We start from the raw sequence: 26,069 nt of genomic DNA on the forward strand, positions 1-26,069 counted from the left end.
TAGCCCTCATTGGAATAAGGTTGTGTTGTCAACTTTTTGCTCGCTTTGCGTGTCACGAACTATATGACGTTGAATTTACTCTTAGGAGTTGTATAGATCGTTTCATCCACAAAGACGCACCCCACCATTCTTCCGCTAATGTTTGAGTGTTATCGGTACACGCTGAATCATCCATGAGTGCACACGCACACTACAGTAATGCCTTACGGATTGCTCGGACCACACTCCCCGCACCCCGCGCGACCGGGACCAAACATTGGTGGGGCGCGTGTTCGTGGCAACGATCTATAATACGGGTGCCTTTGTAACAATAATGTGTACTTTGATGTGCGGTTGACTGTACTTTGCATTTTTTACTTCGTTTTTAATAAGAATTAAAATTATTCTATCGAATATGGCGACTGGCGGCGCGTCATCAAGAAGAAAATGCCGCGAGCTCTGAAAAAACACATGAAATGTTAAATTCCATACTCAAATTCCATATTTATTGGTTTAGTGCTTACCTGAGTTTGTGCCAGAGGTATGGAAGTGGTACGGGAGGGTGTTTTTGTGACGTCAAATGTCAGCAACTTGAGACTGATGTGATTCAGACTGGTATAGATGACCTACATTGAAATATTCCACCAAATTCATTGACAGGGGGACTTCACCATCATTTAACTAAATTCCAACACAACATGGCAAAAATCGGAACCAGCGATCTGGTATTTCCGGGACGTCCACCCACAAGGTGGACCGACGACATCATAAAGCAGGACGCAGGCCGCTAACCGAGCAGCATGGAAAGCATTGGGGGAGGCCTATGTTCAGCAGTGGACGTCCTATGGCTGAGTTGATGATGATATGGTATTGACGGTGGCGCCCCCCTGTCTATGTCACGGTTGGGACAGTTCAGTGTATTGGGTCTATATGCTCCCATGCGGCTCCTATACCACAGGCACTAGGAGTACTACACACTGAGTTATGCGCTTGATCTATAGTTCTATGATGAAAATGCAACCGACTCTCAAATAATACTTTCTTTCTTTAAAAAAAATACTAATTTTTAACAAAAAATATCCATACCTTACTTTCTACCATTAACGCTCAGTCTCCCGCCTTTAGGACCCAAACCTAGCAGTCTTTTCAACAATCCCAGAATTTTAGACTCATTCCCTAATTCCAAGTCGTATTTTATATCAGAGACCGGTGGATAACCACCTATATAATTATTCCTTTCTTTAGAAAAGTGGTTCAATTCTCCATTCGCACTTTTAACTAGGGTATTTATCTCTCTCATCACAGTTACGACTGGTATGAAATTCCTTCTGGGTTTCATTAAGAATTCTAGCATTCTGAATAGTAAATTGTCACTGTCGTTATCGTTGTTTCTGAATAAAGATATAAAACGCTTTTGCCTTGGTAGTTTTACTGTTTTTGTAGTTTTCTGGTCTGCTGTAGTGTTTTGTAGTTTTACTGTTTCGGTAGTCATCTGATCTAATGTAGTGTTGTCTTGTAGTTCTACTGTTTTTGTAGTATTCTGGTCCATAGTGTTGTCTTGTAGTTTAACAGTATTTGTAGTATTCTGATCTGCTGTAGTGTCTTGTAGTTTTGCTGATTTTGTAGTCTTCTGTTCTATAGTGTCTGTGTCTTTTGGTGTAGTGATCGCGTCTTTTAAAGTAGTTTTGTTGGTTGCATCATTTGTGTTAATTACTTCAATATTACTGCTAATTCTTTTCTCTCTTTTGTAAGAATTTTCTTTCACAAATACATGTGTATCTTCTTGCGCATTATCTAGATTTATTTCTGTTTTACTCTCAACTATTTTATTATTATTTTTCTTATTGTTTTGTTGTAAAAGTTTATATTTTCTAATTGCGGCCAATTTAGGCGATGATTTAGGTATTTCATCATCAGATTCTGTGTGCGGTGATGAGTTTTCAGTGTCTTTCAGAAAGTTGATGTATGTAAAGAATTCACGCAGTTTTTTTTCTAGTATGTTCTTTTTTGTGTTCGGTGTGAGATGGTAGACGTAGAAACCTTGTGGTTGTGCGTTTTTGTCACCTGAAATAGTGCGAAATGGTGGGAATAAGTGAATATTTGGATAAAATAATAATACTGTAGACATGCTAAGGTTTTTTGTAACAAGTCCACGCCATTGAAATCTATTTTGTAAGTTCAATATCATTAGGGTGGTGTTAGTGTGTGGTTATTTTAGGTTTATTAATTAAAAATTGTTAAGCCCTAAAGTAGGAAGTCTCTACGCCACGGAACTAACACGATACTAAATATACTCAAATACTTTTATTAAATCATGATTCTACACGAATATGTAAAATTATCTTACGTTCGATCAACTCCCATATGGATACTGTGCTGTCGCGCAATACGTTATTGTATATGACATTTACTGCAATCTTCTTACTTGTCGTAACATTGTGCTAAGGTGGTACTGTGCTACTATCAGAGAACTGTGCTACAATATGTAGGAAAGTGCAATACTGTGCCACAATGTGTAGTTGCAAAATGCATAAACATCTCACGTTCTATCAACTCCGTATCCCATATGGATATTGTTCTATGCAGCGCACAGCCCGCGCTTGTATTAAACGGTTTTCCTACTCACTTATGATGGTGTTACTTTCAGTGAACTGTGCTGCAATATGTACGCTCTGTGCTACATCAAAAATCATCTCACGTTCTATCAACTCCGTATCCCATATGAATACTGTGCTGTGCAGCGCACAGGCCGCGCTTGTGCAATTACAACAAATACCACTCGTATATCATTTTGCTAAGCAGTACTGTCCTACAATATGTAGTAAAGTGCGGTACTGTGCAACTTACTATCAGTGAACTGTGCTATAATATCTAGAATCTGTGCTACTATCAGGGAACCGTGCTACAATGTGTAGGAAAGTGCGGTACTGTGCTACAATATGTAGTTGCAAAATGCATAAACATCTTACGTTCTATCCTATCAACTCCGTATCCCATATGGATACTGTTCTGTGCAGCGCACAGACCGCGCTTGTATAAAATCTGGTCACTTATTATTGTGCTATGTGCCACTGTGCTAACGCTATGAACTAAAATCAGTGAACTGTGCTACATCAAAAATCGTCTCACGATCTATCAACTCCATATCCCATATGCATACTGTGCTGTGCAGCGCACAAGCCGCGATTGTACAATTACTACACTGTGCTAAAAGTGCGATACTGTGCTGCTACCAGTGAACTGTGCTTCTAAAAGTACAATCGTCTCACGTTCTATCAACTCCGTATCCCATATGGATACTACACTGTGCTAAAAGTGCGGTACTGCGCTACTACCAGTGAACTGTGCTACTAAAAGTACAATCATCTCACGTTCTATCAACTCCGTATCCCATATGGATACTGTGCTGTGTAGCGCACAGGCCGCGCTTGTATTGCCTCCACGATCCGCACGCGGTGGCCACGAATGCCTTCGGCCGGATCACAGACTCGCTGTAGAACTGGTATGAACGCCAGTGGCTGCAGAAAACTGGTTAGATGGGAATTAGTTAGTTACTTTAGTTGGGGAAAGGAAGCTTTTTTTTATAAAGAATATTTTTTAGTAATATGTATTGTATAAATTATTATAGGTCTAAAGGCTGGTCCGTGAGCACGTAGAATCCTGTCCAATGACCCCAAGCTACCCATCCTTATCGCTCGCGCGTAATTATATTGCTGTCGCGACTGTGCGACGCGCGCCCGCAGTGAGTGTGCGAGCGCGACAGCAACATAATTACGTGCGAGCGACAAGGATGGGCAGCTTGGGGTCATTGGACGGGATTCTACGTGCTCACGGACCAGGCTTTAGCTAGCACTTAAATGAGTCAAGGTTTGGGAAAACCAACGCATGCAGTCTGCGTGCGCGATGGCGATGGCGATCAGTAGGAATTATTAGGACCTTCAGTGCCTGAGGTATGGGAGCGGCATGAGAGGGTGTTTTTGTAACGTCAAACGTCAGCGAGACGTCAGATTTGCTTAGGATTTGTATGCTCTGTCACGTCATAATCATAATGTCACCCCTCCCATGCCGCTCTCATAACCTCGGGTACTGACTGAGTTATGCGCTAGCTAGACCTATAGTAGAGACAACGACAACAAAGTTAGTTCATTATTTATAATATATCATTTCTGAAATTATTAAAGAAGTTATAAAATATCAGTACATCATTAATAAACCAGCATAATCAAGTAACCCAAGAAGTAAGAGTAATTTTTTTTAAAGTTTTTAATTTGTTTAAGCATATTATAATGATACTCACATTTGTTGAGAAATCTTTGCTCGTGTAGCACCACTTCGAGCTCGCACCCAGGTTGAGGACTAATCCCACCGTTGGGGTAGAAGTCCACGTGCCCAATTGGGGTTTTGAAGCCTGTAAAAACATCATCATCATCAGTCACAGGACGTCTATTGCTGAATAGATTGCAAATAATATAAAATAGTAATAAAAGGTGCTTATTTTTGAAATTGGCCTTCTAAAGGCACTTTCAAACGTCCCAGTTAAATCTTAACAAATTAATAATTAGTAAATTATGACAATCAAAAAATGGCGCACAAAGTATACCATAGATAAACATCAACGCTTCTATACTTATGGGTGTTTTAATATCGTACGGACTGCAAGTGTACCTTTTATAGAAGTATTTATTGTAACAATTTACAATACTTGACAATAAATACTGTATGAATAGGACACGACTGTCACGTATCCCGCGTCCTTGATGAAATCTGCACGATAATTATTAAAACACTAAGGAGAACTTGAAATACATACCAAATATCCCGGCATCTGTGTGTATCACGTCCACGAATTTAGCGTCAGATGGGTCCAGTCTCTGCGAGAGGGGTAGCTTGTCGAACAGCGGCAGCGCCGGATCCAGACCGGTGATCCTGGAGACGCGGCCTGTGAACATCATCAGGTCATTCAGTCTCCACTAAAAACTCATAAAAAACTCATACAACTTATTTATTTTTGCAAACAGGCCATTAAAAAGCACTTTTACACGTCCCAGTATTAACCCTACCACTGCTTCGGGACAGTAAATGGGCCAGTGCTGAGAAGAAGCAGCGCAAGAAACTCAGTCACTATTACTATTCAGTCACTATCACTGCAGAAGCAGAACTGTGCTACAATATGTAGTTCTGTGCTTCTATCAATGAACTGTGCTACAGTATGTAGGTCCTGTGCTACTATCAGAGAACTGTGCTACAATATGTAGCTTTATGTGCTACTATGAGTGAACTTTGCTTCAATATGTAGGTTCTGTAAGTAGCACAGAACCTACATATTGTAGCACAGCTTTACTCAGTGAACTGTGCTACAATTTTTTATTTTTTTTAAGTAGCTACTAGTAGTACTAAGCCAAATATGCTTGTATTACGAGTGAACTCATCACAATAGTCGAGCGGCGGCGGGGACCGAACCCGAGTTCCCCGGATCACGAGTCGGCCAGTCCGACCCCTTCACTGTTCGACTATCGTGGCTTCAAATGTATATTCTGTGCGACTATAAGTGAACTGTGCTGCAATATTATGTACATTCTGTGCTACTATCAGTGAACTGTGCTGCAATATGTAGGTCATCTTCTCAGCCCATATGTTGTCCCTAAGTAGTGGTAGGGCAAGCCATATGTATGCACAACCTTACCTACCCTAATTAACATATTGTTACTAACCAAATAATTTCATAGTCCCATTTAAATTTCTTGTATTTAGGCTAAGTTTTTATTCAATAAATTTATCTTATCTTATCTTAAAACATAATATATTATAATCAAAATACTTGTCTGGCTGGTGCCCATAGTACAAGCTCTGCTTAGATTGGAACTAGCTAGGTTAGTATAAAATACCCAATGTCTAAGGATTTATTTCAAAACCTACCCGACTTCAAGGCGGAACCAGCCACACCGGCGGACTGAGCTCCCAGACTGTGCCCGATGAAGTGCGTCTTGTTTAAATCCAGGCCCCTGAAATTATATTAAATAGTCTGATTTAGTCTCACTGTGTTCTGTGCTACTATCAGTTAACTGTGCTGCAATATGTAGATTATGTGCGACTATCAGAAAAAGCTTACAACGAAAGAAAATGTGCTGATATGCTGTCGCTTGGACAGAAAACACCATTAGACCACCGACTTTTAGTCGGCTGATAGTTTAGTCGGACAGTTAAGTAATCAGTATGCGCATGTATGAAAGTGCGCACATTAAACCAATTGTTTCTTCATACAAATTAGAATCAAGACAAGCTCTGGCGGTGCCTTTTTGTCAGAGGGGCACAAGCAGTTAGGCGGTTATCACACTGCGCCGCGCTCCGCCGTGGAGCGCGTGATTTCATATAAAAAATCCCGCGCGCAGACGCGTTGTCACTTCAGTGTGAAGTGCCGCGCGTGTTTTCTATACAAACTGAGGTACTTGCATACAATGATTAAATCTGTCGTCCCGCGTACCGCGGCGGAGCGCGGCGCAGTGTAATAATAACCGCCTTAATTGTCCACTTGTATATTTCTCTCTGTTTGTATCTGTCTTGCCTGCTTGTACACCTTTCTTGCAAATAAAAAGTTTTCTATTCTATTCTATTCTAGAATCGGGCCCAACTATTGGCCGACTAAAAATCGGTGGTCTGCGGCTAGGCTTACGTTTCCAAATAATAACATCCAGTGTTGAACTACTAGTTGGAACGATGAAGGGCACCTATTGTCGAACAACTGTTGAACTAAAGTCTCATACTTTAGATCAGCAGATTCAGCTGTGAACTGTCATTGGCTAAAATAAAAAGGCTGGACAGATGGCTGAAGCACATCTGAAGTCTCGCTGACCTTTGAAGTTACAAAAGTCAGTTCCTCTGTGATCAAAGATTTCGGGTGAAGCTCGCTTCCACCTTCGTCCTGATCATCACTTTCCATCAAGTGAGATGCAGGTCAAGAGTTACCGAAGTGAGATGCAGACCAAGGGTTTTCCTGATGTGGATAAAAACTCTCGCTTACCTGGAGACTGCTCAGTGAAGGTCGCAGGATTTGCCTGGATGAGGGCAGCGCTGAACCGCTGTTTGTAAAAATCCTTGAGTAAGGCATTTGTCCAGAAGTGATTGAAGTGAGCTTACCTGGATACCATGTAGTCCACAAACTTGGCGGCGAATTGTCCGATGTACCAAGTATTCTCCGCCGCCGTGAAGTACCACGGCCCGGCCTCCAGCCGGCTCAGGTCCAGGATTATGAAGTTGCTGTCTCCACGAAGCATGTAGGCTGTTGGGAATGGGAATGTATTTAGTCCATGTCCAATCAAATCGTTTATTCAGTACCAAGGCCCTTTCTAGGGCGCTTGTACAACAAGATCGAGTTATCTTCGCTGAAATATGACTGTCCCATTAGGCTCGACTGTCTTAGGTTTCTACCAAAGCGAAGAGGCGTTTTGGATAACCTATCAGACCGACGAATTCATAAAGGTGGCAGAGAGGCGCTGGACGCAGACCGCTACTAATCAATCAACATGGAAAGCATTGGGGGAGGCCTATGTTCAGCAGTGGACATCCTATGGCTGAAATGATGATGATGATGATGATGATCAGATTTTCAAGCCGAAGCGGAGCGGAGAGGTCATGTGGAAATATCGAAATCCGATTAGTTGTTAAAAAACACCCGCCACATATTTTTCGCCTTATCAAATTAACGGTAAGGTGTAACACGGAGTGACGTCAAACGGAACCTAAACGCATATATTTTATTAACAAATAAATATTTTTTGATAAAATAATTAACGGACGAAATGTATTATTTTAAGGAAACTAGCCTATTTCCTTCTTATTTCATTTTATAACTTACATTCTGTAACCAGCAGTCCGGTCCCATCGTCGGGCTGCTCCAAAAAGGCACCAAAGTAGTAGCAGCGCAAGAAATACAGCCTCTTTTTCAAGGGTTTATTTGGTCAGTGTTATCATGATTTGATTCTTTTTCTCTTTCTTTAATCTCTAAACATCTATTTCAGTCTATTACCACAGAATAATAATAAGTACTACGTACAGAAGTTTTACTTCGCGAAGGTATTTAAAAAAATGTATGCTCAATGTAGGGATTGCAATTGCTGGATCCAGCATCCAGCAATCCAGCTGGATCCAGCGCCTTTTTAAACATGCTGGATCCAGCAACAGTGCTGGATCCAGCGATGCGGATCCGCAAACGTATAAATTTCTGTTGCTTAGTTTCTAATTGCCGCCATTTCCAAAACAGCGCAGTGACGTTGCCGTTCTGTTGTTGTGTGCGTTGAACGGCGCCTCTCTGATGTTACTGGAAGGTTTGTGTGCTTGATAAATCAAAAAAAGTATGAAAAAGCAGTAAAAAAATCTGTCTATTTTCCTTTGCCAAAAAAGAATGCGATGCGGCAGGAGATGAAAACTTTGTTAAAACGAGTAAATAAACAAAATATTGTAGAGCCATTGCAAGAAAATGAAGATATCATGGAGTTAGAAGAGAATGGTCTAACTAAATGATGACGCAGAACCTGTGAAAATGACTTTAGAGCAAGAGCTTGAGATGGAACTTAAAAGAGAGAAGGAGAACTATAATAAACAGAAGCCAAAGCCAAGTGGTCAATTAGATTACGAAGGAGTGCGAGATGAACATTCATCTATGGTGTATGAATATTTAATGACCCTAAACCGACCAGTGTAGAGGCCAAAGGGCATTCTCAGCAGCCGGCTACATAATCATGCAGTTCTGTGCGGTTGGGAGGTTAGACTATAGATAAAATTTGTCTTTCTTCCAGAGGATTGAAAAAGAAATGGTCAGTCTCCTGTTGTCAGATTATAAACTGCCTAATTTTCGCAGTAGATTATTATTTTCTGATTTGTAACTTCTATTGATACAAAAAATAGATTGCAGATTAAATTACGGTCCTTTTCGTAGTTAATTGTAAAATAATTTGTAAGACTGTTTCCTCCTGATTATTAATTACTGAGCCGTATTTCATAGATTATCGTAAGAAGTACAAATCTATAATACAAAAATGTATCGCAAAATGTGTTGGTAAGCGTATAATTCAACAACGTCTAGACCTTTTTTTTTAATGTTCGTTGAAGTCCAAGGATGATTTTTACGGCGAGAAAAATTCGAATAATTTCCAAGAAAACCCTAAACACAGCCCTTTTTTCACGCAGGCGAAGCCGTGGGAGGAAATCTAGTTACTTAATTTTAAAAAAGACTTCAAAATGTCGTCATTTTATTTTCGTTCCAGTTTTTGCTGGATCCGCGCTGGATCCAGCTGGATTCAGGTCAATCCAGCAAGAATCCAGCTGGATTGAAAACGCCGCTGGATTGCAATCCCTAGCTCAATGTCATTAACAATATGGTGTAATTTAGCTGGTCTCAAGAGTCAAGCACCATTTTGTTGACAAACGTCAGTGATCGGTACTGCGCCGAAGCTATAGGGCTGACTTCGGTAAAATGATGTGACGTGAGGTGCCAAACTGCGGAAAATGGCGGAGGAAATACATGATTTAGCATGAATTATCACGAATAATATTAACTACTTATTACCTCTCAGTGTATTGAGGCAACTTAAAAAAGTACATTCTGTGTTTTTATTATTATTTAGGCAGTTAAATACTGCACAGTATTTAGTACCCCATTTTCTTTATTTTCTTCCATCATACACAAGAATACGCGTGCGCGAGTCAATGTTCGCTCGTATGTGAGGCCTTGTCGAATAGTAATCCTGTAGGGTGCCATCGTGCATGTTTTGTTTTCGATGTAAGCTCGGGGAGATGAACGAACAGGCCTGCTATTACTCACATTCTCTAACCAGCAGTCCGCTCCCATCATCGGGCTGCTCCAAAAAGGCTCCGAAGTACACCACCGTCGGGTCGTGGAAGTTGAAGTGAGAAGCGAACAGGCTCTCGTCGTCGTCTATACGTAGCTCTTGGTACACTGTTGGGTTGTGTCTGAAACATACAAATGCCTGTTTGAAGGTCTTTTATAAGAAATAGCTGTGCCCGCGACTTCGTACGCGTGAAAACCCGTTTTCGCAACATTTTTCATTATTGCTCTGCTCCTATTTATCGTAGTGTGATGTTGTATAGCCTATAGCCTTCCTCGATAAATGGGCTATCTAACACTGAAATAATTTTTCAAATCGAACCAGTAGTTCCAAAATGGGACGGAATGAAAATGGGACGATCTGTGACAAACCCGGAGGTGGGTTGTCTAAATAACCAATTAGATGTCCGGACCAAAGCTAAGCGGTCAGGTGTTGTCGAAAAACCTGAATCTGGGTCTCAATTTTTCGCACCAATCGTGAACTAATTGTTTACTTACTAAACCTTTACTATAACGTTTTATTAGGTGCATTTCGTCAATATCAGAGGTCTCAAGTTGCCTTCAAAGATTAGCATCATTTTCAAGAATTTAGAAAATTACTAACTCGTCATACATGTTTATATTATTACCCTATTATTCGTTTTTGAGTCATGTTATAACATAAAAATCTGCAAAATTAGTATAAAACAGAAAACTATATCAAAACAAGTCACAAAAAGTTGATCAAAGACGACCATAACTGAATGGCTAATTGAAACGAATTTTGACAACTAATCAAGGCTACAAACGTCAAATTGACCGTCGTAATACGAAAATTCCAGCCAATTTCCAGTCAGAAGTCAGTCAAGTGTCACGTGACCGCTGCCTGGCCATATGACAAGGCAAGGCAGTTTAGTTTAAGGCGTACACTGGCTGGAATTAAGAGGTCGTAATAGGCCTGCTGATTGGTTATTCAAACACATCTCTCCTCCCGGCTTTGGTGGAAACCATAACCTATTATTCTAACACACACAAGAAATTACAGACCGTGGTGTCAAGTATTTAATTGCCATTTTGTTTTAACGAAAACTCATCTCAAAAAGCAAACAAGAATCGAATTTTCGACGGCCTCAAACAAAACAGAAAAAGTGCCAAAACTTACCTAGTAAATAATCTAAACTCAACATCGTTGTTGTCTCTAACAAACGGGCATTTAGTCTTGTCCACTGGCAGTATCTGAAGCAGGGAATCCTCGAACTGCACCCCTGGTGGTCCTGGAACAGAACAATATCATCATTAGGTCATTCAGTCTCCTTAGGGGAGGCATTTGTCCAGCAGTGGACGTCATTTCAGCCAAATGACGTCCACTGCTGGACAAAGGCCTCCCCTAAGGATTTCCACAACGATCGGTCCTGCGCTGCCCGCATCTAGGCACCTCCCGCGACCTTCACCAGATCATCGGCCCACCTAGTGGGGAGCCTGCCCACACTACGTCTTCCAGCCCGTGGTAGCCACACGAGCACTTTTCTGGCAGCAACCATCAGCTCTACAACCTGTGTCCTGCCCACTTGCCTCTTGATTTTAGTAATTCTGCGGGCTATGTCGGTCACTCTCTAATTTACCAGAGGATTTGGCCTACACTCCCCACGCTGGCCAGACGGGTTGGAGAGGCATTATGTTCGCATATTTATCCCTTCTTCGTCACCATCATTCAGGTCATTCCCACTGCAGGTGCACGACTTTCTAATTCACCAGAGGTAAAAACAATGTAGGCCTAATTGTTTTCAAATAGCAACCTTTGATTTCTGGAAAACGGTTCGAGAACTTCGAGATAGGGACGCGTGGGCGAGAGGAAACTGTGCATAATTTCATGAATTTTTAGTCACAATGGAGCACTTCATGAATATCGTTATTTTTTTATTAACCACTCACGCGACCCTACTTCGAACCGTTTTCGGGAAATCACGCGTCATCAATTTTTTTTGCCCACCCTGTATTTGGCAACCCGAGTAGTATTGCTGTCATAGCAGTGCTGTCACTGTTTTTCTTTAAAAAATACAAAACATACCTTTTTTTTTCATAAAAACTTGAAAGTGAATAATTTGAAAAATAATACAGTTAGACATCTATCTTACGCGGTTTAGATTTTTTCATACAAATGTTTTTCCCGCTAATTCCCGTTCCCGTGGGAATTTCGGGGATTCCTTTCTTAGTGCACCTCTACGGTACCTAAGCTACGTCCCTTCCAAATTTCAAGTGCCTACGTTTAGCCGTTTAGGCTGTGCGTTGATATGTCAGTGAGTCAGTTTCTCCTTTTATACATATTTAGATATTTCGGACAGTCACATGCTTCTGGATTTTAAAGTTTAATCCTCACTATGACACAAATATTCCAAACAGCTTATCGAGTTTCCAACAACTCTTATACATACAATTACATAACATAATGCAATACAACCCGTATTTAGACATACCGGTGTGTCCAGATGACTAGAAAACTGGTGTTATGTTAGTGCTTAAATGACGTAAGTGGCGACTGGGTTTCAACAGGAAGAAACAAATTAACAAAAGGGTTACCCTTTTAGTTTGGGAATCATTAAAGTACCTAATAATTATTTTAAAAAAATTGACTAAAATGACCTAATCATGATTATTTGTCCTTAGGTTGTTACATTTTTAAGATTTTTTTTCCACCTTTTGTGCCCTTTTGCCGTCAGTTTTTTTTAATTTATTTTGACCTGGTTACTTATGAAGGTTGAGAGTTTCTTTGAGGCTAATTCTATTGACCAAAACCAGTAATTTCGTTTACCTGGATGACATATTTTCCGGTATTTTTTTTAAACTATGAAACAATAATGATAAAATATTTTTTAAAACCGATTCATAATTTATGACGTTTAGCGATAGCACACAAAATAAACCTTTTTTGAAAAAAGGCCTACTGCTAGCGCTTACCTGAGTCAGTCACTGACGTATGAGAGCGTCACGAGAGGGTGTTCTATAGTCTGGTCCGTGAGCACGTAGAATTTTGTCCAATGACCCCTAGCTACCCATCCTTATCGCTCGCGCGTAATTATGTTGCTATCGCGCTCGCACACTCACTGCGGGTGCCAGTCGCACAGTCGCGACAGCAATATCATTACGTGCGAGCGATAAGGATGGGTAGCTAGGGGTCATTGGACAAAATTCTACGTGCTCACGGACCGGGCTTTAGTAACGTCAAACGTCAGCGAGACGTCAGATTTGATCTGCGATTTGTCACGTCATTATATGTCCTTCCGTGCCGCTCTCATACCTCAGGCACTCTGTGCACTCTCTCAGTTACGCGCCAGACCTTTAATAAAGAACTTAAATGAATATTTCCAACATGTTGTGCCCAATAGAGAGTAAACAAGTCCTCATTATGGGCCATTACAATATTCATAGCGATAAAGTTGCGAAAGGAACCGCGAAGCATGCGACAGCGCATCGTTGCGAATTTTATGCACCTCACCTACTTGTTGGTTGGTACACTCGGCGTCTAAATAATCGTGTAATAAACTAGCTGTCATGACACGCGACAGCGTCAGCTCGGCGACTTAGACGTGACGACAGGCTGAGGCCAACAATTTCATATTTTGTTCAAAGCTTCGCACACTTGGCGTCAGAGTCGTGGAGTTGCAACGACAAGCTATTTATATGAAATTGTCTAGAATAGGCGCCTAGTAGTTGCTGTCGCGTGTCGCCTAGTGTGCGCCTACACTAATTTCAAGTATAAATTTCACTTCTGAAACTCGAAATAGACACTCGTGAGCACAGAAGAACTGGCTATCTTACCTCCACCTGCCTAAACAGTGCTAACAGCATTGTTGCTGTGACTTAGGTAACTTGGTGGTACTGGTAGCTAGTCGGATACAACTTAAGAACTTATACAATCCCCATCACCAACCAAAACTCAAATATTTCGCCCTAACTGGGAATCGTACCCGGAACCTTACCTCTTGAGTCTAACGCCCGTATTCACAAACGACACTTGCTTAAGCGAAGCAGCAAATCGAACGCACAGGGTTGAATAGAGCTCTGTGATTGGTTCGAGAGTCACCCTGTTCGTTCAAGCGCACTGTGAGACTTCATAGTAATGTTTGTGAATACGGGCGTAAGACAGGTGCGGACCACATCTCAATAATTTTGCTCTCACTGAAAATCAAACCCAAGACCTCAGTCTATGACAGGTGGTCTTACTACTAGACCACGTGGTTTAAGAAAATTTCCTAACCAATATTGCGGTTGACTATACAGCCGCAACGCGGTGGTTTCGGTTATCGACCATTGTGTGAGAGTTGCATAAAATTCAATGGTACACTAAACGGATTACAAAGAAACCTAAAAGGGGGCAAAGATGCCTCATTCTACTACATAAGTTTGAGTTTCTTGCGCTGCTTCTTCTCAGCACTGGCCCGTTTATTGTCCCGAACCAGTGGTAGGGTTAATACTGGGACGTGTAAAAGTGCTTTCTAAAAGCCCATTTGCAAAAATAAATTAGTTTTATGAGTAAAAGAGTAGAATAGGTCCGCCGTGTGGTGATGGCAGAGTAGAATATATTTGTCACCAACCCCTACTCTTCCTACGGGTGTCGTAAGATGCGACTTAGGGACTAACACATCAAACAGAGAACGGGCAGCAGCGCTCTCTGAAAAACAACAATCTTTTAAACTGCGATCTCCAACCTGCCTGCCAAGCGTGGGGATTATGGCAAAACCCTCCATTATAGTGGAGGAGGCTCATAGTCCAGCAGTGGACTGTAAAGGGCTGTTGATGAGGTCCACCCGCACTCTTCCCGTGGATGTCGTAAGCGACTAAGGGACAAATATGCGAACATCAGGGCTCCCCAACTCGTCTGGCCAGCGTGGGGAGTGTAGGACAAATCCATTTGCCTCTGGTCAATTAGAGGGCCAGGCTCCTGCAGTGGAGACTAAACCTGGTGATGATGAGTTTCCTACCACCAGTGTGACTGAAATATTTCTGAAATTACTGAACTGACAGTTAAACGGGGCTATTCCCACCTCTCGTTCCCACCGCTGCAAGTCCTGTGTAGCCAAGATCTACAGCTTGACCGCCAATAACCCAACCAGTAACAGTAAAGAAAATGTTGCATAAATTGGAAATATTATTCAAACTATTTTCACACGTACGAAGTCGCGGTTTTTTTTATCAACAACGAAGAAGCTCTTGGCTGTATCTCACCTGATGGTAAGTGATGATCAGGCCGAAGGTGGAAGCGAGCTTCACCCGGAATCCTTAACCACGGAGGAACTGGCTATCATACCTCTAACTGCCGGAACACAACAATGCTGTTAACATTGTTGTTATGGCGACAAACTTAGGTAAGATGTTTGTAGCTAGCCAGGCTGACTTAGAAAAAGCCCTACCACCAACCAAACCGAACAGAAAAATCTGCCCCAATTGGGAATCGAACCCGGGACCTCTGCGTCTGAAGCAGGTGATCTTACCACTAGACCACAGAGGCGGCTAGGTACATTAAATAAGTATATTTCCTAACATCCAATCAAGACAATAATTCTATAAAAAAGCCATCAACAACACCTATTATGGTGCATTAAAAACAAGCGAGTGCAGCGAAATAATCATCGTTTTTTTCAATCGCAACGCTTGGAGGGCCACGTATTTGGCGCGAGATATTTCATAATAAACTGCTATGCGCTTATGTAAGTGCATCAATTAATGTTCTGTTTGTAAGTAACACTTGGATATGTCTCAATTTATAAGCTAGGTTTTGCCCGGGACTTCACTTGAAATTCAGCTTGTCACAGAAATACTTTCTTAATCCAAATTTATACTCAAAATCATTCAAAATTATAGCCTATACATATAATGTTCATGTATTAATAATGTTACTGTTAAGTTTTATCAAAATCCGTTCAGTAGTTTTTGCGTAACTCCCCTTCACATATTATAAAAGCGAACGGTCACTGACTGACTGACTGACTCACTCACTCATCACGAAATCTCAGAAACTACAAGTGCTAGGAGTCTCAAATTTTACATGGGGGTTCCTTTTAGAACGTAGGTGCTCACTAAGACGGGATTTTGCAAAATTCAACCCCTAAGGGGGTAAAACGGGGTCCACGCGTACGAAGTCGCGGGCGGCCGCTAGTTAGTAATAAAACAACCTTGCTGTTCAATGAAGAATGTTCACTAATTTTGTTTTTTAGCTTTCTGTATTCTCTGTTAAAAATAAAAAATACACGTGAAAGAATTATTTCGATACGTCAATTAGTTTCCAAGATATTGAATTTTAAAAGTGCGGGCGGCGGCCGGCCCGCCATTTTATGCGCGTGACGTCATATTACAGTGACTGGCTCATATTTGTATGGGTGGAATCTTGCAAGCTGAATTAAGACCCACTACCAGGCAACCGATNTATATTTTTTTCATTTTTGACTATTTTATATGCCTACCCCCACCACGCAAACCGGCAGATTAGTATACCGTTGTTATCAGAGGCACTCGGGGCATACGTAGTATGAATATCTGACGCGCTCGAGAATGCCCAAGTAAACTGTTTTTTTTTAACATTTTTGAAAAACCGTACACGCCAAACCCACCGCTAAAATGGTTTTTGCCATACGAGCTTTTCTTTTCGAAATTATTTTATCTTTCGATTTTGATAGGTCTCGACGGCGCCGTTGAATTACGCCATTTAGCTACCTCGCCTCCCTAACTAATTATAGTTAGGGAGGCTAGTAGTATAGTATAGTATAGTAGTAGTAGGAGTATAGGAGGAGGAGCTTTATTAAAAGCTGAGCTATTTAAGAAAATCAAACTTCCTGTGGGTTTCAAGCAATTGCTTCTCTTTAATGTATTTTCCTTCTGAAGCAGTGCGTGGTAGTTTATTTTGACTTTCAACAAATAAGGTGAATAGTGTACCTGAAGTCCATTCAATATAATATTTAAACTTTAAAATATTTATAATTAAAATAAAGGGCGGCGGATTTCCGGACGGCCCCTGGCGGCGAAAAGCCACGCTACGCCACTGCTACATGCGGCTCGGTCCTGGGTCGTCTAGTTGTTTAATTGTGGCTAGTCTTTACTTTAGTTAGCAATTAAACAATAACTAAACTCAAAATAATTTAGCTCCGGTTTGGTAATCAAAACGAAGTTCGAAACCGTTGACAAAGCAACCACTATTTGGAACCAACACCAACTAACAAATAATTTGCTGAAACAGTTCTTAATTCAAAATCGATGAGTTGAAATTTGAAGCGCCAGATGCTGAACACCACAGTCACACGAGAGCTGCATGCAGTAAGACCAGTGTTATTCAAACAAACACATAATTCAACCAAAGGCAAAATGGGTCGAGGTACTACTCGGGCTTCATGCTAACATTAGAGAGATACATAAACAAGTTTGATAGATTCTATGCTTGATGTTGAATCGACTTTCGACTCTAAAATCTTGTCTTATTCCCAGCGCCATACAAATGTTACTTGAAGAAGCTTTTGAGAAAACGCCTCCGATTGTGCATTAAATTACAGCCATGTGATTTCGGCAAAGTACAGGACCATACACATGGCGACTAAGGGACAAAATAATAATTTGAAATCTGTTAACAACTATGTCGTGATCGTGAACTATCTCATAATGTTTGATCGGTACAATGATCGTCAGTAATACGAGTACAATCGTACCGAGAAGCTGAGTTGAATGCATGGTGTGATTCCACCGTATGCCCCTGCACTATGGCCCCGTGCTGACACACCCTTATCCCAAGTAGGTATATTTACAAAGAGCAAACATTACTTAGGACGAGCCACGTGAGCCGAATAACAATTTTGCAAAAGAAATATTCAGTTTCACGCGAAAACGTGTGTTAAAATGTCTTGACTTGACGACGGTTCAATTGTAACCTAATGATATAATGATGTATTTATTATTTCCCGCTGCTTGAGCACGGTTGGTACTTATTTTGAATCGTATAACTGTGGAAAGTACGTCAAGAAAAATTTAAAGTTAGGTTAGAAACAAAATACTCGTTTATAGTCTTTTTCAGCTAAGATGATTCGTATGAAGTTTCGAGTTTGAAAGTTTTAGAGATGTCACATAACTAAACCAAAGCGATTTATCTATCGATTTTTTTCTAAGAGTTAGTAAAACCTACTTTTAGAGAAATATTTTGTATAGGTGTTATTTAACAAAAAACTTTTTTTTTATTACAAATATTATTGTACAAAATTTTTTTTGACAAATTCAAATTCCATGGACTTCGTGTTCAAAAAAACGATTCCTAAAAAGTACTGGTTCTATTTCTTTAGATTAAAAACTATTAATTTATTTTCAGTGCGTTTATTAAAGACAACAATCGAAAAATATAGTTGATTTTTGTGATGTTTTTAATAACTAAGTAAGTATTCACTGCAATCGATTAATGAATGGCGGAAATAATCGATTTTGTTATACAACAAATACCCCAGCACTAAATCTATTCCGTTTCACACATTGCGTACATTAAATAAAAAATATTTTTACATCGTATTTCATTAAAATATAATCAATAGACTCAGATTTTGGTATATATTTCAAGACTAGTTATTTTTTTTTATTTTATTGCTAATAAAATACAAATATTTTTTCAAAAATATTCTGCATTTTATGTAGTATGCGTAATACGGATAACCTTGAAGTGTCATACGGATCATTTTAGGTGAAAAAGACTATAGGTAGCATTAGTCGTCAACTGGACCTCAGGGTATATTTTACAATGAACAGACTAGCTGAGATTAGCCATAGAGACTTATGAGTATTTGGGGATCAATCTCAAGTAGATACTACTGTGAAACTTAGAATTTCAACTGTTAGTACATAAGTACTTGACAGTTATACACTAGTAATGCTTTGTCTGAGTTAGCTTCTTCTCAGCACTGGCCCTCATAAATGGTCCCGAAGTATAAGGTATAGACCGTATTGGAACATAATATGTATACCTACACTACATTGCACAGTACTTATATTCCAACTCCTCGCTCTCAGATATTACCAGGGTTATTAAATCCACCATGACTTTCTAAAAGTCAAACGTATACTGACTAATTATTCTTTCGCATGTCTCAAAAACTATTAGCTATAACACAGTAGAGAACAAACAACCATAAATCTTTATTACTTATAGATATACGAATACACGTTGACCTCACTTCGTTGTAATAAATAACCTGAAGATTGAATGTGACTTTTGTAAATGGGTCATTCATGACGCGTTAAAATAGTGTGGGATGGTTTGAAACTCGTTAAGTTTGCAAATATTTTGAACGTTCTGACTTAGTAAGGAAATTATAACTAACAAGATATTCTCTTCACGAAAATTTTCCGTTAAAAGAAAATTAATTACCTACACATTTATCTAATACTTAATTGGACCTTAAATTGACTGAAAACTTTGTATTTAACAACCCACACAATTAATGCAAATCAAAGGCGATTTTATTATAGGTGTAACGCTCTAACTCATTCAGTGCCTGAACGGCACGGGACTTCACGGGAGGTGTCTTTGAGACGTCAATCGTCAGCGAGACATCAGATATGTTTCAGAGTTGTATGCTCTGTGACGTCATAATATGTCAGTGTCACCCCTCCCGTGTCGCTCCCATCATACCTTAAGCATTGACTGAGTTAAGGGGTTTGACGTATAATTTCTCCTCCAAAACTCCAAAACATAGTAGTCTCCTCAAACTGCATTTATCGCCATATAACCTGATCCGTATACATGTTAACGGTTATCACATTTGCCAAGGGTCAACTTGCAAAGAAGCCGGGCCTAAGGGGCGAGTGTCGAGGCGGCGTTTTTAAAAAAGCCGAGAAAGAATTTAATGGACCGGGTCCGTTTGCTCAGGTGAAATAAAAAGGTGCTGACAATGATAGCCTTGTGAGACTAGTTGTTGCCCGCGGCGTCATACGAGTAGTAGTGCAATAAAATGTGATAGATAGCGTCTGCCTGATAGATATTGCTCCCCGAATAGCTATGAATCCTCTATAGCTAGTTATGTAGCTGTAATAATATACCCCAAGGTATAGTTTGAAGACGACGTCAAATTGTGTTCCAAAATAGCAATGTTTCCTATAGGCTTGCTTCCCGATTTTTCTTTATATGGCACTTGATGTAGGGTAGTGAGAAGGCACAGTCCAGTAAGATATAAAGTAAAAGGCAAGTAGGTACAGTCTATAGAATTCATAGTCAATTCATGAAAATAGTCAAAATAATACACTCATTTAAAATGTATCTGAATAAAATAGGTTCACAAATTGTTAGTGTTACATTTGAGGCTTAACAGAAAATTAAAATAAGTTATGAAAGCTACGTTAAAATAATAATGTGAGTACAGAAACGCTTTTAATCTAAAAAATTAACACCTCCAAAACTGCCCATCAAACAGAACACCACGAATGTCAAAGGCTTGCTAAATTAAGTTTCAGCAAAATAAATAATAATTACCTAACACCCGAGCCACGCTACACACCTGACACAGCCCAAGTGGAACAGCTAAACATTGCCAAGGAACAAATATACAGCCCGTTCAAAGATTGGGGAAATATTTTAAATAGGATTTGATAAAATTGGACTGACTTAGAATCTCTACATTATTACACCCTTATTATTATTATCGTCCTTACACATTGTACGAATAGATACGAGTAAAATGGAGAAAAGTAGGTCTGTGCTAGATCTTATTTATTCACAATGCTATTTAAATTAACAAACAATTTCTTGACTCTACATAAGCATTGGCATAATGTGAAAGAAATGTAGTGAAATAGATACCAAGGGAGGATATTTTCTGAAAAAAAAAAGCCTTTCATGAAGTATGGGTTGAAAAATATGCAACTTACGTTTATATTTACGAATATTTACTGTATATGAACGGTCGCATCTCTTCAGGCTGTGGCCAAAGGTTAAACCTCTCTAATAAAATTCTGCTTGCGAGGGTCGGAATAATCCCTATTTGTACAAGAAATAAACTACCTCACCAGTGACTACCTGTACGGGCTTATTCGCTTTTTGTGTCGTACAAGTTTCGGCGTCCAACGAGATTAGTCAAGAAAATTGAGTCAAATAAATGAGATATTTGAAATAAACACGCGCGTGTGATGTGTAATTCAATTCGTTTATTTGAATACGAAATAAGTTTTGGGAATTCGATATAAAAGAATTTACACCCTTTGAGTGATGGTTTCACTTTAATGTAGCGTCCGTTAAGAGAGTTTTACTTTTTCGATGTAACGTAATGGATAATGGTTGAAAAACGTAGGCTTTTAAGTAGCTCATCTGTCGAAGAGTGGAGATCCTTGGTCAGTTTGATCTATGTCAGGCTACATTAAAGGAATACTAGAAAGAGCTAGGTATTGAAAATATAGGTAGACGATAGACTTCCACCAATGGAGGTCAAATTATATTCCGCGGGAACTGAAATTCGGTAGCGTCCTATTTTCGGCCGCATAATGTTGCGTACTTTTATAACAACGTGAATTATTCATCGGCCGTCTCGTCTGCCTGTGTCTAGACTATATTGAATCCCGATTTGCTGGACTGATCAGATAAATTACTATCTATTGTATAAAGGTGATAGACAACGTTAGTGAAGTAGGTGGTCCTAGACAGGTAATCCACATTGAAATACTCAGCCCAATACAAGACCTTAATTATTGTATTGTGTGAAAATTAAACCCAGGCCCTTTGACGTAGTAGCTAAGTTCTTAAGCATTGCGTCATCAAGTTTATCAGAAAGGTACAGCAGCAATATTAAATGAAACCGTACAGTTAATTTTCTTGTAGAAACCGCTGTGTGATTACATGCTTTGACATGTGAAGGGTTTTATAACAAAGTAAAGGACGTATTTGATAACATTTATTGTATGTTTTATGGCGGCTAAATATGTGTTAAATATACGTTTCGTACGTACCATTGGTACAATTACATTCAAATACAAGACTAAGTAATCCTTTTGTTTGTTTTCTTTCTAAATTACTTGCAAAACAACAATCACGTAAGATAATTCCTTTTTTAACTGTGTCGTCGTTGCTAAATTCCGGTCTATAAAAGAATCTTAGTTGTTTTCCCACTGAACTGCCAACATAGCAGAACCCAGATTATTATCTGAACGCAGTTATCGCGGTGGAAAGTGTCCCAGTAATTACTTTTGAATTCCTCAGACTCGGTGGGGCGAAGTTCCCGTTTTTTCCCGGGAAAACATTTTAACAGACCATCGGCTCGCACAGAAGATTCTTACGCGCCAATGTTTTAATTCAACGAGCAGTTTGCTCAGAGATATGAAGATTACGAACAAAAGCTTACTCAAAAGATGGAAATAAGGAAATATGAACTTATAACACTACTTGTTGGGGCAGAGGCTTACAGTCATTAAATTATGAAAATATTTATTTCTCAACTGACTTCAGAGTCTTATGCACATTACATAAATATCAAATTCCGTAAGGGAAATTAATTCTTTTTGGTAGGATGATCTGCTGGTGACTGTAGGTACTTACTCGAGGGGAAATTTCACACACGAAAAACTCGACTGCGAAATAAGCGTACGCAAAAGATGGAAACAAGAAGACTCAAAGTATTTAGATGATGTTAAATAAAAATTATAAGTACTTACTCGTATTGGCTGGCAGAGGTATCATTGACGTATGGTACATTTATAAACTCATTGAATTACATAACACAAAATGACAATAATGATATTTTTCTTTTGATAAATTGATAGCCTTGTGAGTGGACTTTAAGAGCTAAATCAAAATCAATCAAAAAAATCAAAATCAAAAATATTTATTCAGTTTAGACCACAAGTGGCACTTATGAACGTCAATNTTTATTTAATTACGAAAAAACTACATGCTATATTTCCCAAACTGGCACACTGCCTAATTATATCTAACATTACCTTTCACCTAAAAAATATTTCACCAAGTTATCTCTAATAGCGACGAAGCAGGATTTTTTTTAACTTCAAATGCGATTTCCCAAAAATCACCATTTTCGACTTAACTCCGTTTTCACTGGGGGTACAGAAATATTATTTAATGTCATTGTTTTCTCCGTATACCGTAAGAGACAACCAACTAAAGGGGAAAATGTTGACATCAGGCCTCCAAAAACCGTCTAGCCCGTGTGCAGAGTGTATGTCAAATCCTCCATCAAGTCATCATTATCATCAGATGTATTGTATTCTTAGTTATCATAATTTTACCATGATCGTAACTCAGGTTTTCTCCAGACATCGAGGATGAAACTCCGTGATAGAACACCAAACTGCAATAGTTCTTCCGAAATCCATCTCACACACAAAAGCCATCTCTTTCTATTTTATTCCGACTGTAAATTTAACATTTCTTCCGAAAATTCCTCGTAGTTTGTGAGAAGATGCATCTTTTTCTTGGGACTATATTTTGATAATAAAACTACTTTTCTCCTGACTGTACATGAAATGCGACCGAGGTAACACGCCGCCAACATTGGATAATGAGCAATAACAATCTTCAATAACAGCGTCATCCGGGCCAGACCCGGAGATCCGGGGAGAATTGCATCTTTTTATTCATGAGTCGCATGTGCACTTACGCTTGTCTGTGATACGAATTAGAGATCACAAGATCTGGGGCATTTGAAGCTAGAAATACCCTGGATGACGCCTGGACTTTAAATTCTGTACCGACAGCACAGTCAGCGTCAAATAGTTCGCGACACCCAAAGTGGCCAAAAAGTTGACAAGTACAACCCAACCTTATTCCAGTCGTAACAAAGACGTGTTGCGAACTTATTGGTTACTTTGGGTGTCACTATTTGACGCTGACTGTACATCAAGCTTAACACTGTGGCTGAAGTAATATAAAAGTGCATATTCGCAAAAAAAAAAAAAAAAAAAAAAAAAAAAAAAAAAAAAAAAAAAAAAAAAAAAAAAAAAAAAAAAAAAAAAAAAAAAAAAAAATGTATATGTTTACGGACATACATAATGTTATCAAATATGTATTGCGAAGCCACAGTCAATATATTGATTTCTTTAAAAACTTCTCTAAGCGAGTCACGTGGTTTAAGACCGTATATTGCCCGAACAGCTCTTTTCTGTAAAATGAAAATTGATTCTATGTCTGCTGCTGAGCCCCACAGTAAAAGACCATAAGACATAATACTATGAAAATAACTAAAATATACAAGCCTTGCTGTTTCAACATCAGTCAAGTTTCTGATCTTTCTCACCGCAAAGGCAGCTGAACTAAGGCCAAGGCAGCAATATGGGGGCCCCATTGTAATTTACAGTCTAGGGTAATACCTAGAAAGACAGTAGAGTTTATCAATTCAATGCGTTCATTATTTACTGTAATATTAGTATTAACTTGTTTGACATTAGGCATAGTGAATTTTAAACATTTAAATAAATAAGCAAGCCGCAACGCATCGTGTGCTTTGGCTCTACTAACCCATGCCTATTGTTTTCCATGCAACCGCTTTAATCAACAGAGCTAGAGACACCTATATTTTTAAAGCTGCCAGAATTTTCAGTGTATTTTACGCTGCAATGCAAATACCAGGCGGCAACAAACCAAACGTTATTTTTGTTGTTTCTAAATTGAAAAAAAAAAGCGTTAAAATGTTTTGAAGCATTTGACGCATCAATGAGTCGGACAATCACGGCGCCGGTCCCGGGTCCCGGGGGAGCGGCGTGTGTGATGGATACACTCGCCCCCGGGGCTTCAATATGTTCCAGGCCGGGCGCGAGCCACGAGCGGAGAACAGGGAAACGTGTCTTGGGCTCTGAAGAAATATGGGTCACGCTAGTGAAGTTACGAGTACCCCTTATCGCCGTTCCTGTATTTTCAGATCTATGCATCTCCTTTACTTATAGCAACATGCTGGTCTATTACGACAAAGACGCGAAAAAGAGACGTATCCGCGAGCTATTTTCGAAGACTTGTTCTGTACCAAATCAGATATCTACTTCCAAAGTTTTTTTAACACTTAGAACAACACTTACAATAGAACTGGGCAACTTAGAATAGTAAGTGGTTTATTAATCGTAACCCTGATAGGTTCGTAGCAAATTATTCACCATGCAACTACCAGAACAAATCCCCCTTCAAGTCCCATCATTGAAATTCCCGTAATCCATCTTCATTTGTAGGTAAATCAGACCAGCTTGATGGTATAAATTAAACCGATCGTTTGTGTGTCAGGCTATCAAGCGTCTTCGGGGAGCTCACTCAGCGCTGCAAGACGCTTTGTTCCAGCGTGCACAAGTCACAGGCGAGGGCAGGAGGAATCTGGCAGTTAGGCTTAGGTTAAAATGAAAGGTACAATTTCGTCTCTAGGGACTCGCCCACCGCTTTGTGCTCGAAATAGCTGCCTTACATATTCCAGGAACAACACAAGTTACAAATTAAGGTAATGCTAAAATTTTGTTGTGAAAATGCTGAAACATCAATAGAACATACTATTGATGTTTCAGCATTTTTATAAATCGTAGTAATTTATGCTTCATTATCACCACCTTTATTATCTTCAGTATTTTTAGGTTGAAAGACAATATGAATGTTTCATTCACTAAGAATGTAGGTACATTCTACAGTTGACAAAATTTTTCCTCATTAATATAAAAAAAAGTTTGTAAATTGCGGCAGACCGGTCCACTGTGGCATTATTTATACGCGCCCTTCCCGCGACTTACGAGTTTGAAGAGATGTCGCAGTAAACATATTTTCTCCAAGGTTCGCCGCATCTATCACTATCTATCGGGACATTTATTGGGGACATACGTTTGGATAATAGTCTTTGTTTAACTGTTGAGTGGTTAAGTGTAAAGCTATGTTTTTCATTTAGGCGCAAGCCAAATGTTTGTCTCTCGAGTCCTCAATGACGACGTTTGCCAAAAAATTTTAATTAATGTGTAGATTTCTAGGCAATTTTCTTAGAATTCATTTGATTAAAAAGCAACATGGAAGACATACTCGTAAGATATGAATCTTGGCTTAACAACAAGACTGTAAACTTTAACTACAGTTATGTAACGTTTTATTCTATCTAGCGGAGTTCAGTCGGGAGGAAGTTTCTGTGTCTATGCTCAGGGGACTTGGTTGCCAAGATGAGATGGGCACTCAACGTGCTGAGGTTTGTCTAAAATCTAAACTAAGCACATATATTATATTAGGATTCTAAACTAATATTACAATACACTGCGAGTATTTGTTACGTTCAAACTACATACAGAAGAAAATCTG

General features: G+C 39.5%; 1 protein-coding gene across 1 annotated transcript; it reads right to left on the reverse strand.

The window, feature by feature from the left end:
- Positions 1-1,066: 1,066 nt before the first annotated feature.
- LOC114355076 (uncharacterized) lies at positions 1,067-24,279 on the reverse strand. The gene is made up of 8 exons (XM_028307733.1): positions 24,276-24,279; positions 10,962-11,073; positions 9,797-9,945; positions 7,114-7,255; positions 5,896-5,981; positions 4,790-4,918; positions 4,277-4,387; positions 1,067-2,043 (listed from the first exon to the last, which is right to left on the reverse strand). Exons 1-8 carry the CDS (start codon positions 24,277-24,279, stop codon positions 1,067-1,069), a joined length of 1,710 nt encoding a protein of 569 aa, XP_028163534.1.
- Positions 24,280-26,069: the final 1,790 nt, after the last annotated feature.

The sequence above is a fragment of the Ostrinia furnacalis genome, unplaced genomic scaffold (assembly GCF_004193835.3).
Source record: "Ostrinia furnacalis isolate ACB-3 unplaced genomic scaffold, ASM419383v2 OfSCF2340, whole genome shotgun sequence".
Taxonomy (NCBI): Eukaryota; Metazoa; Arthropoda; class Insecta; order Lepidoptera; family Crambidae; genus Ostrinia; species Ostrinia furnacalis.

Excerpts from the sequence above, each read along its gene's own strand:
- LOC114355076 (XM_028307733.1), bottom strand. Across the intron at positions 4,388-4,789 it reads CACAGATGCCGGGATATTTG|GCTTCAAAACCCCAATTGGG; the intron begins GTATGTATTTCA and ends ATGTTTTTACAG. Across the intron at positions 2,044-4,276 it reads GCAAAGATTTCTCAACAAAT|GTGACAAAAACGCACAACCA; the intron begins GTGAGTATCATT and ends GCACTATTTCAG.